We start from the raw sequence: 15,132 nt of genomic DNA on the forward strand, positions 1-15,132 counted from the left end.
TTTTTTTTTCTTTTTTTTTTTAAATCAACATACAGAAAACGTTTGGCAAATGTGAAAGAAAAACACCAACTGTCAAACGTGTACTTTTATTAACAAACAGTAGCAAAAAAGCTACAATCAGAAGTAAACACTGCATATTATAAAGTGGAAAATTTGAAGCATTTTAAAAAGATTGCTATCAACCCAAAGGCACTCATAAGAACATTGCATACACCTAAATTAGACTATCCCTGCTGAAAAATGTGAAGTTAAGGTTTAATCTGTGAATATTTTGGTCCATTGCTGAGGCACACCCAAATGGGATACGTGTATAGAAAATAAGAGCAAAATGTGTTATTTCCATACAATTCAAATATCAACGACCATAGAAAGGCACTTCTGTGTAGCTCGTCAAACAAACAAACAAACAAACAAACAAACAAAGACAGACAGACAAACAAACAAAACAAAAAAAATACAGTGATACCTTGGTTTGCTACAACAATCCAGCACATGCCGTCGTCATAATAAATAGTGTCAACACTTAACGGACAGTTTCATCGGCTTGTTATGAGAAACGCAGCTTGGAAACTCACTCTTAAAGCAACAGGTTGTGTACGTGTGGTCTTATAGATATAAAATAAATAATTTTACATTATATATATATATATATATATCATATAAAAAAAGCCCACCACCATTTTCCACTGCTTACAACAGCAGGGTTTAACAAACCACAGTTTAATTCTTTTTTTCTTCTAATCTCAAGTAACATGGCAGGTCTTTTTTTTTGTGGAGGTTCTTCAGTAACACACAAACTCACACACCCGAGTTCTCTGACAGGACCCCCAGAAGGGAGCACTTACACACGCACACTTGTCAAACACTGCGTTGGGGTCACATTGTTGGTCTCAGTCCGTCTTCAAGCCGGTTCCGTTCTTCTGCTCGCGCAATTTCCTCCTGTGCAGGTATCCCGTGCGCTGGAGACGGTTCATGCGTGCTCCCAAGAAGATGACGATGTCGATGGGAACTATCTTGGTGGTCACCCAGCCCTGGTTGAGCAGACACAGCACAATGGGAATCACAGTTCAGATTCTGATTCATATTTTCGGATTGTTGCCGCACGGGTGTCTTACCATGACGGCGTGTGGAAAGTATCCGTTGGTCTGACTCTGCAGGCCCACGGTGTTGAGCTCGGCGGCTACGTAACGCTCCGGGGTGGGCTTGTCCAAGGTGGGCTTTCTGATGCGGGTCATCTTGGTAGCCACAAAGAAAGGCAACACGCTCTGCAGGCGGACAGGAACACGAGGAAGTCAGCACATGCCGGCAAAAAGTTGCAATACTTGACAGCTTTTATGTTAAGTATGAAAGATTCCCTTTTAAAAAGAAATTGTCCACCGACGTGGCTCAATGTGTCGTGCTAAAAGCGCTCGAGATGTGTTCAGATGGGGCTTGCAGAGGTCAAAGTGCAGTACTGTATATGATCGCCAGGTGTCACAAGAACGCTAAGTACGGGTGCAATAAAATCAGAAGGTTCACAGAAAGTTTGACAGGATATTCCTTGACAAGTCAAATAAAAAATAAAAATAAAAAAATAAAAAAATCAAGCACTATTTTAAGTATTCACACTGAATTAATCCAGATTCCTTTTTTGTTTTGGAAGATTTCATTTTAATAACTTGCTCTCAAAACCTCACCTGGATGATGATGCCCTGACGCCTGTACTCCTCCTGGAGGCCACGGGAGAAGAAGTCCACAAAAGCCTAAAGTTGAAAACACAGATTTTGATGGGAAATTTTACATAACTTTAGCTTGAAATGAGTGCAATGAGGACAGCACGCAAACCTTTGTGGCAGAGTAGATAGTGAGCAGAGGGACGGGGTACATGCCACTGGCTGAGGAGATGTTGAGAATGACTCCTTTGGATCTGAAACAGCAAAAAGAGGATTTATACTGAGAACCAAACAAATTCAAATGGTACAGCAGTGTGCACTCTGAGAAAACCAGACAGAAGATAAAGGGCACGCGAACAAACTTTAAACATCTCACATTCAGCTAACTCCTGCTTACGTCTATAATAAAAATAATTAAAAATATATATTTGTTTTTTTTTTTTTAAAACGCAGTTTCAAGTGTTTGAACCTATTCTATGCATCTATTTTTGGATCAAATCGCATCAACAATTTCCCAGGGAACCCTTCGTCTGCCTTCTCAAACACACACACGCACGTGCACACACACACACTGGCAGTGTACGTTGCCATGGCAGTCTGTTGCTGCAGTGATGTAGTCTAAAGAGAGCTAGAGGAAAGAGAGAGCGAAAGAGACATGCTCGGGCCTCACACGGCTGCAAAATGTGCCTGCGACGCCATTGGTTGACACCGGTCACGTGGCTGTGTGCCAGGCCAATCGGGGCGGGGAGAGCACTTTGTGTGAATTGAAAGCTTGTCAGCATTTGTGAACAAAGGGAAGGAGAGAAAGAGGAAGATGCCATGGCGGGGAAAGACTCGCTGATACTTTATGCCTTAAACTCCTGAGGACAATCTGACATGAACGAGCATTACTAAGAAAAGAAAAAAAAAAAAGAGTAAATGGGAGAAAACAAAAAGAGGAATCTCACCTGTTAACCATTCTGGGCAGCACCAGGCGGGTCATCTGTTGAACGACAGACACAAGTTAGCATGTCAAATAAATAGAAACAACCTGACAGGGTTAAAGAATTGGGGGGGGGGACAAGAAGCAAGTTAGAGTGTGTGGGAAAGGAGGGAGAGATGCGTGGGTGGGTGGCGGTTGCAGACGGCGTTGGTGTAGTCCACCGTTGCTCTGGGAACGAGAGACACTGCAGGTACCACCAAAGAAGAAGAAGGAGGAGCAGCAGCAACAGAAGAGCAACACAATGGCATTTACATGGAGCCTGTTGGCTCAAATGAATCATGAGTACCTGGCACACTGAAGTCATGTTGACGTTGATCATGTTGGTGATGAACTGAAATGCACATTACCCACGATATTTAAATAAATGCTTCACTACAGCAACAACGACAAAATAACATGTCGAAGAAAACTCACATTGTCGAGATCCGGAATACGGAGGTAGTATTCAGGGTACGAATAGGACACGCCAACATTATTGACTGTTAAACACACACAGATAAATGTTTCAATTTGCATTCAAGAAAAGCTCTACAAGTGCATGTCATACTAAAAGCATCCAGAAGGGGGCAGTAGAAGCAAAGGAGAGAAACTATTCAGTCCGCCACGCCTTATAACCAGTAGTGCAACTGGATTTAAAACAAGGACAAAGAGTTCTTTAAATGTTCTTGTCACACAAAGTACATGCACAATTGAGTCTGGCACATTTTTTTAAGTGAGTCATATACAGAAATGTAACACATACACGTCAAATTTAACAAGATGGATTGTATTTGTGTACATGACCTGACTCTACATTTTGTTTCGGAGTTTTTTTTTGCTTGAGTAATAGAGTGACTCAGTCTACCCGAGACTTGTGCGTGTGTGTGTGTGTGTGTGTGTGTGTGTGTGTGTGTGTGTGTGTGTGTGTCAACGAAACAAACATACAATGAGCCTTCAGTAGAGTCACGACAAAGCCAACACGGGTCTAAAATTAAAACAAACATTGTCTCCTAAAAGCAATGAAAGTAAATATCAAAGTTGTTTACCAAGAACACCAATCTCCAGGCCTGACAGTCCTGCCTCGATAGTCAGGTAAATGTTGGTTTTGCCAAAATCCGCCGCAATGGTCTTTGTCTCCGCTCCAAACCGGTCCTCTGTGGCAAAAAAAAAAAACATGGAAACATTTGCTTTTTCTGTATCTATTTCAACCATTTAAAAGTCAAAACACAAATTGAATCCCGGGCATTAAGGATCCTTATGAAAATCATACTGCAGTGTCATAGTTAAACAGCAGAGGGCGCTGCATACCAACAAAGCAGACTGTATGGCCAAGCACTCTTTAAAAAGCAGTTGATGAAAGTATAAAACAATAATTGAAGAAACACCCAAAAAACAAAACAAATGAATGACAATATGACAGTTGGATCAGATACCATGTTAGTCAAAGTCACGCACTTACCAAGTGACCTGGCCACGTCATCCAGTTTGTGTTGGGAGCGGCTGATCAACACCACGGCGAACCCTCGACGAGCAAGCTGGAAGGAAAACACGTCAGCTTACAGGCTCGCATAAAAAATCTCAAAACATCATGTTGACTTTTTTTTTTTTCTCACTGTGTCAACTAAATCCATTTTTAATCACTACAGAATAAAGATGAAAAAAATAAATATTTCACATTTCTTTTGGTGAAAAAGGGGAAAACAAACTCAAGAGACTCACTTCCTCCGCATAGGATTTTCCGATTCCATCGGTGGCTCCCGTCACAACTAAAAAGCAAAGAAGACAAGGCTGTCAGCGGTTTTAGTAGTAGATTGATTAATAGACATCACAAACAATGAGCAGTACTCAGGAGGAAAGAAAAACTTTTTTTGTTTCTTAAACAGCTGAACTCTGCATAACCCTGCAGGTTGCCATGATGTTAGCAACATGGCCGCCCATGCCACTTAACTGCATCACAAACAAAAGCGTGAACCTCATTCATGGCCACACCTCGACTTAAAGTTGGACCTCTTGTCAAGGCGAGGGCGCACCTGCTAAGCTCCAAAAGTGACTGAGATTCCCTGTGACACAATGGTGATGTTTGTAGATAAGACGCACATTGTCATCACAGGTGGACGAGAGCGGCTTAGCGGGATCATGGCATACAATACAATACAATTGTTGAGTCAACTGTTGAGTCAACAAAACCTGAGCGAAGGTTTCTGTCATCCAACATACCTGCACGGTATAGAAAATTTGAAAAAAAAAAAAAATATATAGTATCGCTTTCACACAAATGAGGTGAAGCCATTCCTATAACGACAAAAATTGCAACAGTAAGGCATTCTTGACTTAAAAACGGATTCTAAAAGATCAATTGTGAATTTGTTCTTTGGCAACCTCGTAGCTCCGCCCCTCAACTTGGGGTTTTCTCCGGGACTGCTAGTGGTCGGCGTTCCGCAGTTTGATATACATTGCTTAAAAGCTAGCGGACGGCGAGTGTGTCTGTCGAGGCTCAAGTTGATGAATTTGATGATTATTCGAAACAAAACATTGGGAAATAAAGCCGATGGCCACGATGGTGTGCTCAACGCATCTATGATCGGTTGATGAAAGATTAATGGAGGCACAGAGGACATTCTCTAGCAACGGGCGAGGAGACGAGAGGGAGGGAGCGATGACAAACGAAGGAGGAAGAGGAGGAGGAGGAAGAAGATGAGGGGCTGGCGGGATGCGGAGGGATCCTGGGGGCGTCTAAAAATAGAAGTGGAGCGAAGCAGGAGAAGGAGCGTGTGAAGGAGAAACGGAGGAATGAAGGGAAGCAAGGAAGGAAGGAAGGAAGGAAGGAAGGAGGGAGGGAGGGAGGGAGGGAGGGAGGGAGGGAGGGAGGGAGGGAGGGAGGGAGGGAGGGAGGGAGGGAGGGAGGGAGGGAGGGAGGGAGGGAGAAGAGGAAGGCGAACGAGAGTAGCACAAAGTCAAAAAGTGAAAAAGGCAAGCAGAATTTATTTTTAAACCCCCCCCCCATCTTCCTCCTCGGTGTTAAGAATGAAACACGCCGACACAAAAGCCTCAATGGAAGCGGATCATACCAATGCACGCCACAGGGGGAGGAGGAATAAAATGATCACTTTCCTTCCACAGATGTCACAAACAACAAAAATCTATTCAATTGATTGGTGTAATGATCGATTTTCAAAATATTCAATCGTGACAGCACGACTTTCATCCAATACAAAAAAAAATTTAAACTCGCAACCCAATCACTAATTATCATTGAACAATTTTTAATATTGTGATATGTTAGGCAACGTGTACCCGATGTTGCGGGTACTGAATTGAACAAAAACTTTAAATGTTAGATCTAGTAAGTGCAAATTGTAAATATTTCAAAGGAATGGATATTACATAAAGACATTCGCAAATAATTTATTAAAAAAAAAAAAAAAAAAAAAAAGGTATATGGACCCGACTCCTGCGGGACACCACCAAATTCCATCGAGTGCATGTCAGACATTCCAGGTGATCAGCGGTTGACTGACTAATTGACTGATGTCACTTTTGGCGACTTTCTAATTGACCGGTTGAATAATGAGCTGCTAAGAGACAAGTAATGCAACACTTGGTGAGCAGTTTAAATGTCCATAAATAACGAGTACGTAATTGATCATATCAAAGTGACATATTTCTGGCAACACCCCAAATCCTATTTGGCTAGCAAGACTTTTTTTTTTTTTTGAATAAAATCACTGAGTGATCGCATGGCGTTCCACAAGGTTCTATGTTGGGTCCCTTGCCATTTCTATTGTAAATTCCAAATCAGGGTATCATTAAGCGGCTTAAAGTCACGCAGGAACAGCAGAATGGCCAAAATACATATTTGCTATGCAACCAACATAATCCGCAAATGATACTTTCACAAACATGACTTCCAAAGCCGACAAAGGCTGATAGTTTAATTCATCTTTAGTTTTACACTTGAATGCTTAAAAGACAACCTAGCAACTTCCAATCTAACGTCAATATCAATTTACATGAACACAAATAAACAATCAGCCTTCTTTGAGGATGCTCTTGGTATGATAGCACCCTTTAGCAAGCCCTCACCCCTCCCTCTGAGAAATACATGCCTCCTCCTCCTTTTCTTCTTCTTTCACGCACATCTCCATATCCTCGTGTTGTACTTATGAATGACAACACTCCTCCCACCTATTATATAATAACATCATTCTCTCAAGAACAGTTGCATGTGTGCATGCGCGTGTATCGCCTTTAGTGTGCGTGTGTGTGTGCGTGTGTGTGTGTGTGTGTGTGTGTGTGTGTGTGTGGAAGTGAGCTCTGATACAATGGAAGGGGGTGGGGGGGGGGGCAAGCTCCTTTATTCAGTGTGCAGACATTTCTCATTGTTTTAATTGAAAAGAGATGCATGAAAGCATTCCCATTTATTCTTATCGACGCGACATTAGATGCACCTGCACAATCTTATCAGATCAAATACGATACAGCAAAGTATTTTTTTTTTTTTTTTGATATTGTCAAATTTTCCCCTTTCATCATTTATACCTCGTTGAATAGCGGAGAGGTTGACTACCTTGCGGGTGATCAAATGATTAGAAACAGTCCATAACAACAACAACAACAACATCTATATTGAATTAACATCTCATTCGATTTTTTTGCAGCCGAGTTCTCCCGTTGGCATCGGTTCTGTTCCCAAGCGTCGCGAGAAGCCTGACGGGGGCGCTTTTGCACCGCCGACGCCGCCTCAGCGCTACGCGTCACATCCAGAGGTATTGACATCCCCCAGCCTTTTGCCCCCCCCCTTTCCATCCTCCCTCCCTGGGCTGAGGAGCGGCCGCTGCCTGCTCGCTACGGCGCGGCTCTAAAAAAAGCAGCAGGAGGAGTAAAAATAGCAGCGACTGCCTCGTCTGGGAGCTAAACCCCCCGCCCGCCCTCTACCTTCATCCCCCCCCCCTCTCCATCCATCCCCCCCAATCCATCCATCGCCTTGCATGCTTGCCTGCCGCATGCACCTGAATACCAAACAAGATCACCCGCGTCACCGTCAGCATCATCGCCACGACAACCGGGGCTGCAGCATCCAAGCTGCATGCTGGGAAACACCGCACGCACACACATAAACACACACACACTTGGAATCATGATTGGGAACGGGAGAAATTAAAATAAAGCTGCAGATATTTTACTCAGTGAGGCATCATAGAGCCTTTTTTTTCCCTAATAAAGTGAACCCTCATTCATCATGAGATATTTTGCAGGCCCACTGAGTGAAAAATCGACAGATGCCATAAAGACATTTTTTTTTTTTTTTTTAATCGACTGGGAAAAGATTTATATACATTATACAATTCATACACATTTGATTTCATCAAAATAAAATCATCCGGATCCATATATCACTATCTTAAAGGGACAGTAGTAAAAATAAGCATCCAGCAAATGTTCAATTAAGATTCTCAGTGAGGAGAGACTGCGGTCCTCGTATGCCCTGCTCTTGTTATGTAATCTGTCGCACCCCAAATTCGCCTATCAACGAGGAGAGGACTCCTACGTTACACTCAGCAAAGGGAGAAGGGAGGGATGCAGCACAAGATGGAAACACACGCGCACACACACACACACACGCAGACGTGTAGATTTCTTTAAATAGCAAGGGAGAAAGTCACATGGGTAATAGAAAAGTCGACAAAAATAAAACTTGATGGGGGAGGAGGGAGGCTTGAGGACTTGTACTTCAGAGCCAACCCGAGACTGATCCCAGCATCTATATTTGGACGGGGAGCAAGAAATAGCTTTTAGAAAAAAAAAAAAAAGGAGGAAAGAAAATGGTGGGGGGGGGGCACCGTTGTTTAAAAAAAAAAATAGACAATATTTTTTTTTGTCCAACTAATTGAGGTGATTTTTGAGGAAATTTTCCAACACAAAAGATGGAAAGTGTACCATTGATACGTACGTTCTCGTTTTGGATGCAAAGGTGCTAAAATAAGAACGCGTACGGATTGACGTTTCAAAAGTGATTGTTTACAACTAGCGGGAATGTGAAATTCAACTTAAGAAAGGTTCAATTAGCCAGCGAGATGGGTGGGAAAAGTTACTAACTCACCACAGAGTGACCCTGGCTTCACCGCAATGCCCGGTCGTCATGGTAACCAAAGACAGATTTTGCATTGACCAACATTTTTCAATAGTGGAGGAAAAATATATAGAATTTCTCCATTAAAACCACAATCTAGGAAAGACTATTTCTGAATTCAATTGTCAAAAAAAATCCTTTCAAAATCTTTGAATTGCTTCAGGAATTTGCCAGAAACCTCAGCGCGAGTTCCACACCAGTTACGCATGACGTTCAAATTCCTACAAAGTCTTTGTGAGGAAATGCTCTACGTCAAACCATTGCACAATCGTCAGAAACTTCCAGAGTCAGGCACGACGGAATTTCCATTACATATGGACTGGTGGAGCCAAAAGATGATTAATTAGACACCTGTTTGGCTCGTAAATGACGTCAAAAGTAAAGATCGCGTATTTGTGGAAAGTCGATTGAGCTCGTTAAACGTAAGGTGATCACAACTGGATTAAGCAACAACCAATCTACTAAAATAGACAACTATTTTAAATAATCCAGTCACAATTTAGAACAGGGGTGTGAAATTTTTGTTACAGGGTGGAAGCAAAAAAAAAAATTCTAATTTATTTTGAAAGTAGGATTATAACAAAAGTGCTGCAATAGTTGACACATATGATTTTGCTTTTGCGGGCCACATAAAATGATGTAGTGGGCCAGATCTGGCCCCCGGGCCTTTCATTTGACACCAGTGATTTCCAACTTCAAATTGTCCAAATCCTCCAATTATAATCAAGTCGAAAAGTGATATACTATATTTTTTTTAATAAAGATCAATCACAACATACTACTGGGAAACATTTCCAAAAAAAAACACCACAGTCAAGACTAACCGCTTCTTTTCTTGCCATGTGACCACTTTGACATCATTCCCAATTCATTTTATCGGACAATGCGGACCAAACGAGAAAAATGAATGAGAAGATCCCGAAGCTGAACGACTCAACGGCCTCTCCATCCTGCTCTGCGCGTGTTGCTGAGGATCTTGAAAGGGAAGCTACAGCATAAGCTTTTTTTTTTTTTTTTTTCCCAGCATCTCCGGCTGCGGCACGTGTCGCTGAGCGTGTGCAGCACATGAACGGCGGTGTTCTCGCTCTCCGCCCACACACATCTACACAAAATGTGCACACACACACACAACAGTTGGGGGAAGCACATTCACAGAGATTAAGATATCCATACCCTCCCCCCCAAACACACACACACACACACACACACACACACATCATTCACATATAAATGCACATTTGCCTTCAAGTACATGAATGGAGGTTGGCTACATGCCTCTTATGTAATACCACCGTTTTCTTAATAAAGTTGCCTGTTATGGAATTTAACACACATATGCAGTAGAACACACACTGGCTTTATATAATACTGGGTACTAAAGAAATATTTTTTGACAATATTTTTCAAATCAATGATTTTTTGAAGATGAATCATCTTTTGCACGGATGCAGTGAAGCTGTTAGTGTGCGCGCCCATAAGAAAGTGAATGAGGGAAGCCGCCTTGACTCACATTGGCTGCACTAGCTCAATCCTGCCACTAGGAGGCACTTGCTCTGCGTAAAGGGGAAGACCAGGGAAAATCCCTTCTGCTCATTGCAGAGAAGCTGAGTGGAGTGAATCACAATGGCATCATGCAATAAAAACTACGAATCTCTTTTTGCGTTGAGGTGTTTTCCCCGTCAAGAAGAAAAACTTGATATTGTCAAAAAGCACAACCAAAAGCCAATACAACTGGTACCTCTAAAACATTTTTTTTATAGACTCACTAATTCTGCAGTGACACATTTTTCTATGAAGAGCAGTAATATTTTTTAAATGTACTTTTTTTTTTCAAAAGACAAAGTTTTATTTCGCGGCAAATACATGGAACAAAAGTCGCACAAAATTGGAATTGTGTTTTTCCTGTTAAATTGCGACAGCATTTGTGACTATTTTTTTAAACTTGTTTTTTTTTGCCAAAAGAGAAGATATTTATATTGTCTTCCTCATATATAGCTGTGCTGTTTTTTTTGCAGACATGATTCATTATATTCTTGCATTGTGTGTTAGCTTTAAGCTAGCACACGTTCAAAGTGTTGTGCTTGTTTACAATACATAATGTGTAACCCTTTTTTTTCCTACTGGAAGTGACAAACAGCTTCAGGACTCTTTTTAAGATAATATTTCTTATATGTGCTCATGCTTTTCCGCAAATATCGAAGGATAGGTGATGCTAGTATCGCTACGCTAGTATGGTGCATGTTTTGTGGCGGCATAATGAAGCCTTATCCATGCGATCGCCCCCTAGTGGTTGACATACTACTGGTTGAGAAGGCGCTTCACTAGCTAATTCAGCAAGGCCACCATTTTAATTGTAAATATTGCCCAAAGATTCCCAGTGATTTCAGTTAACTTCCCCTAGCTATCAAACTTAAGCCTAACGGACTGAGCACGTGCTGGAAAAACCAGTTAGACCAGCACACGCCGCCGCCGCCTGCGTTGTAAACTTCAAGAAGCTCCCACGTTTGACGTCACACTTTGTACCGGTTTAAGAACACGTTGTTTCGAATGTCTTTGTAATTCAGCCTGTGACGCTGTTGAGTAACAAATTGCATGGAGAACTTCAAGGAGAATGTGAAGAGCTCCAAGGTGGGAATGCAGTTTCACAGCCACATTCCCACCCAGATTTGTATTTGGTGTCATTAGCGGCCACCGTTGTGCAACACGTTGCAAAACACAAGTCGGTGTCAAACATAGAAGCTCGCCGTTTCTTATAAACTTGGATTTAAAAAAAATAAAACCAAGGTTCAGCAGTTGAAAGGACATACAAATCGGCATTTTTGTCGTACCGTCTAAAACCAATCACTACTATGTGTGTGTGTGTCGAGTATTCCTACAAGCCCTGTGATTGAGTACTTAAAGTGACATTTAGCATTTTAAGAAATGATTCAAACCTGCATTTTGACATTTTACCTCACTAAAGTGTTGTCCCTTTCAAATCCAACCATGACAAAAATTTCAATCATTCTATTGAAATCATAATTACCGTGCTTTAACAGGCATTCTTAAAATCTGCAATTATACTTTGGACAGCCCTTGGCTTAGCCTGAGAAACTAAATTCTGAGAATGGGCTCATTCCACATGCAAATATGAGAAAAATCTAAACTATTCAAGCTTAAAAAAGTCCTACTGTGGACTTTTTCCACTGAAGATAAGGGTGCTCTTTATGTTTAGGACAACAGAACACAGGGACAAATCACACCAGTCGCCAAATCAACAGGCCCGACTCGCGCATCTGGTCCGACCAGCCCGGGCGAGAGCACTGGTTGCAGCCAGTAAGCTTTCTTTCAAGCGCACTTCCCGTCTAGGCCGCAACGGTCGCCTGCAACGGCCAGCCGGACTCGCCATGCGACAATGAGCCGGTTTCTGGGAGTGGTGTTTGAAAGGGGTCGACATTCTCACACACAAAAAAAATAAAAAAATAGAAGAAGACCATGACGAACGCTGATGTACAAGACTCCAATTTTTTATGGGGTTTCCCACTTGCAGTTCAAGAATGCATAGTCAGCATTTTTTCCACATTACTATATACAGAAAAGGGGGGGGGGGGGAATCTCAAGTGGCAGCATCCAGCTGAAGGGACCAGCAAGAGAACTGGATCTCGGTTTGAATGACAATGTGTGGGAGGGGTGGGGATTTTTGCCTCCATACTGGACATTGGTTTGAAACCGCATCTGATTCACTATCCGAATTAAAACCAATTTAGATGACAACTGGGGTGAAACAGAATGGAGATCACCTCTGGAAATAGTCGCAAAGATGTGCAATATCAGCACAAACAGGATCAGAAAGACAATAGCCTGGTCACATTTGTGACGTGAAAGCAAACTGAACTAAATCAGTTATTGTGTTGGTTTGATGTAAACGTGGTAGGTTTCTTTAAAAAAAGAAAAGTGAACTTTGTTCCTCTTATGGGTCCATCACAAGTGATCTGAAACTGGATGGTGGTTGAAAGTCATTCAAGAAAGTCAGTACAATGCAATCTGAATGGTTACTCTGAAGCTGATATTTTCGGGGTTCACATTGCAATTTGATTTCCATCCAGTGAAACTACATATGATGGACACTTGTAGTCCACTTAGTTGATTTAAAAAATAATAATAATAATAGGTAGCGCACCTTTAACTGTTCACATTGTAAAAGTGCACCAACTTCAGACCAAATTCATTTTTAACTTATTCGTCAATCGCAGAACTATTAAAAATGACACGAGTCCACGCGTCAATCACTTTCACGTATACCTTTATAACAATACATGACTGGGAAAGAATCTAATTTGTTGAAGGTATGATTTCATAAATCAATGATGGGAATGCGTTCAAGTGCAGTTGGATTTCTCAATGCGACAAAAAAGACGGGTGCAAAGGGTGTGTGGCGACTATTGCTATATGGTCAAAAGGATGACTAAGCGGTGAACGAGTGCATGACTCATCGATGGGCACCGGGTACGTGTGTGCGCAAAATCAGTGACATGGAAGGGGAGGGGAGAGGAGGAGGGGGGGGGGGGGGGGGCAGTAAAAATGCGCATTAGTCATCCCTAAAGGCACCATTCATCAATCGATTTTGTTTTTTAGCACATTACATTAGGATTTCGTCACGATAAATGGAGGGGGGGGGGGGGGCGGTTGGGTGTTACTGGCACACTGCGCAGTATTTTTTCGTCCATGCAGAAGTGGGTCAAACCCTGGCAGGGGAGATTCCAACGAGTCTACCCTTGCAAAAAAAAAAATAATAATAATAAAAACCAAACACGTAAATATTTCCATTTAAGGTTCATCCTATTCCGAAACATGGACAATATATATATTTTAAGGAATCTAAATATAGGTCACCTATTCAAAAAAAAAAATAGGACCATGTGGCTTGTGAGGAGTTAATATGGATCAAAAGTGCGCCATAGCTGAACACCAAAAAAAAAAAAAAAAAAAAGTGGGGAAACCAAAATGTAGGTGAAAACCCAGTCACACTCAATTGAACCTCATGGCCGTCATCTTGTCATGCAATCAACTGCTTACCTGCGCCAGTTATGCAACCACCGCAACAACCTTGATTGAGCTTACAAAAAAAAGCTTCCCCCCCCCCAAAAAAAAAAAATATAATGCGCCAAAAAAAGTGAAGTTTGAGCACACCTGGCTTCACTTTTAAGTATGTGGAGGTGAAGTAAGGAAGAAGTAAGAGGGGGGGCACTCACCTGCCCACTTGCCCAGCCGGGGGGAGATCAGCTGCCCGTTGCCCAGCACCCACAGCCTAAAGCCGGACAAGAGCCGGTAGAGGAGCCACAGAAGCAGCGAGGCCACCGTGAAGGCGCCGACCCAGAAGAGAGGCGTCTCGGCCCTACGGAGCATGTCCCCAGCGTCTGTCCACGTCATGGCAGCGTCGGTGGTGTTCGAGTCCCCAAAAAAGTATGCGTGCAAAGTAACCGAGTGAAAGAGATCTCAATTGTAAGGCTCTAATTTCTAATTTCCACGGCAGGACGTGAGAGAGGCTTTATAAGGAGGTTGTAGCATCACGCTCCTTCACTTCCTCCCCCCCTCAACACTTGCCGAGCCGGATTTGACCACGCCCCGCCTACCTCGGCTTCTATTGGCCACACGCAACGCCTTTCAAGCCCCTCCTCATCTCCCATTGGCTTCTGCTCTGTGAAGGAAGCGGATCCAAGGGAATCTGGAAAGTGTTGCCATTGGCTGTCGGGGCCGAACAGGTTTGTCGGTATCAGGGTGCATTATGAAACCCAGCCGGAGTGCCCACGCCACTTTATGAATGAAAGGTGCATCTCATTGGTCGGAAATGCAAGCCACGGCATTATGGGGGGGAGCACCGATTAGCCGCGAGACAAGTCGGTCGTGACGTCACAGCATGACGACTCGGACGTGAGTCATTCACTTGGTTATTTCAGGTACCCGCTCGTCGACTGCATAGAAACCAATCAACCAATCTATCTATCTATCTATCTATCTATCTATCTATCTATCTATCTATCTATCTATCTATCTATCTATCTGTCTATCTGTCTATCTGTCTATCTGTCTGTCTCTCTCCCTCCATCCCTCTATAATCCATCCGTTCATCCATCCATCCATCCATCCATCCATCCATCCATCCATCCATCCATCCATCCATCCATCCATTGCAATATTGTAGTCATCATGGCAAAAGTCTCTCTCTCTCTCTGTCTCTCTGTCTCTCTCTCTCCTTTGGTTGAAAAGAAAAACTACAAACCCCAGCAACACTTTTTGCCAGCTGATCCCACTCTCGCGAGACTTTCGCCCTTTTTCCCCATCATGCTACTCGGAGTCGAATACGAGTTTAGTTCAATAAACAACACAGGGACAGTCCGTTTGTCTATACA

General features: G+C 42.6%; 1 protein-coding gene across 1 annotated transcript; it reads right to left on the reverse strand.

The window, feature by feature from the left end:
* Positions 1–49: 49 nt before the first annotated feature.
* hsd17b12a (hydroxysteroid (17-beta) dehydrogenase 12a) lies at positions 50–14,467 on the reverse strand. The gene is made up of 11 exons (XM_085913349.1): positions 13,975–14,467; positions 4,333–4,379; positions 4,073–4,148; positions 3,660–3,767; positions 3,049–3,113; positions 2,921–2,965; positions 2,600–2,634; positions 1,825–1,906; positions 1,677–1,742; positions 1,116–1,265; positions 50–1,031 (listed from the first exon to the last, which is right to left on the reverse strand). Exons 1-11 carry the CDS (start codon positions 14,150–14,152, stop codon positions 891–893), a joined length of 993 nt encoding a protein of 330 aa, XP_085769475.1. The 5' UTR covers positions 14,153–14,467; the 3' UTR covers positions 50–890.
* Positions 14,468–15,132: the final 665 nt, after the last annotated feature.

This window comes from Syngnathus leptorhynchus, chromosome 6 (assembly GCF_054491065.1).
Source record: "Syngnathus leptorhynchus isolate UIUO chromosome 6, UIUO_Slep, whole genome shotgun sequence".
NCBI classification, from domain to species: domain Eukaryota; kingdom Metazoa; phylum Chordata; class Actinopteri; order Syngnathiformes; family Syngnathidae; genus Syngnathus; species Syngnathus leptorhynchus.

Bases quoted from the DNA above. Each gene is read 5' to 3' on its own strand.
- hsd17b12a (XM_085913349.1), bottom strand. From the start codon at position 14,152: ATGACGTGGACAGACGCTGGGGACATGCTCCGTAGGGCCGAGACGCCT. The intron at 2,635-2,920 runs GTACTCATGATT...GTCGTTCAACAG, and splicing joins ACATGACTTCAGTGTGCCAG to ATGACCCGCCTGGTGCTGCC. The intron at 1,032-1,115 runs GTAAGACACCCG...CTGCTCAACCAG, and splicing joins ACTTTCCACACGCCGTCATG to GGCTGGGTGACCACCAAGAT.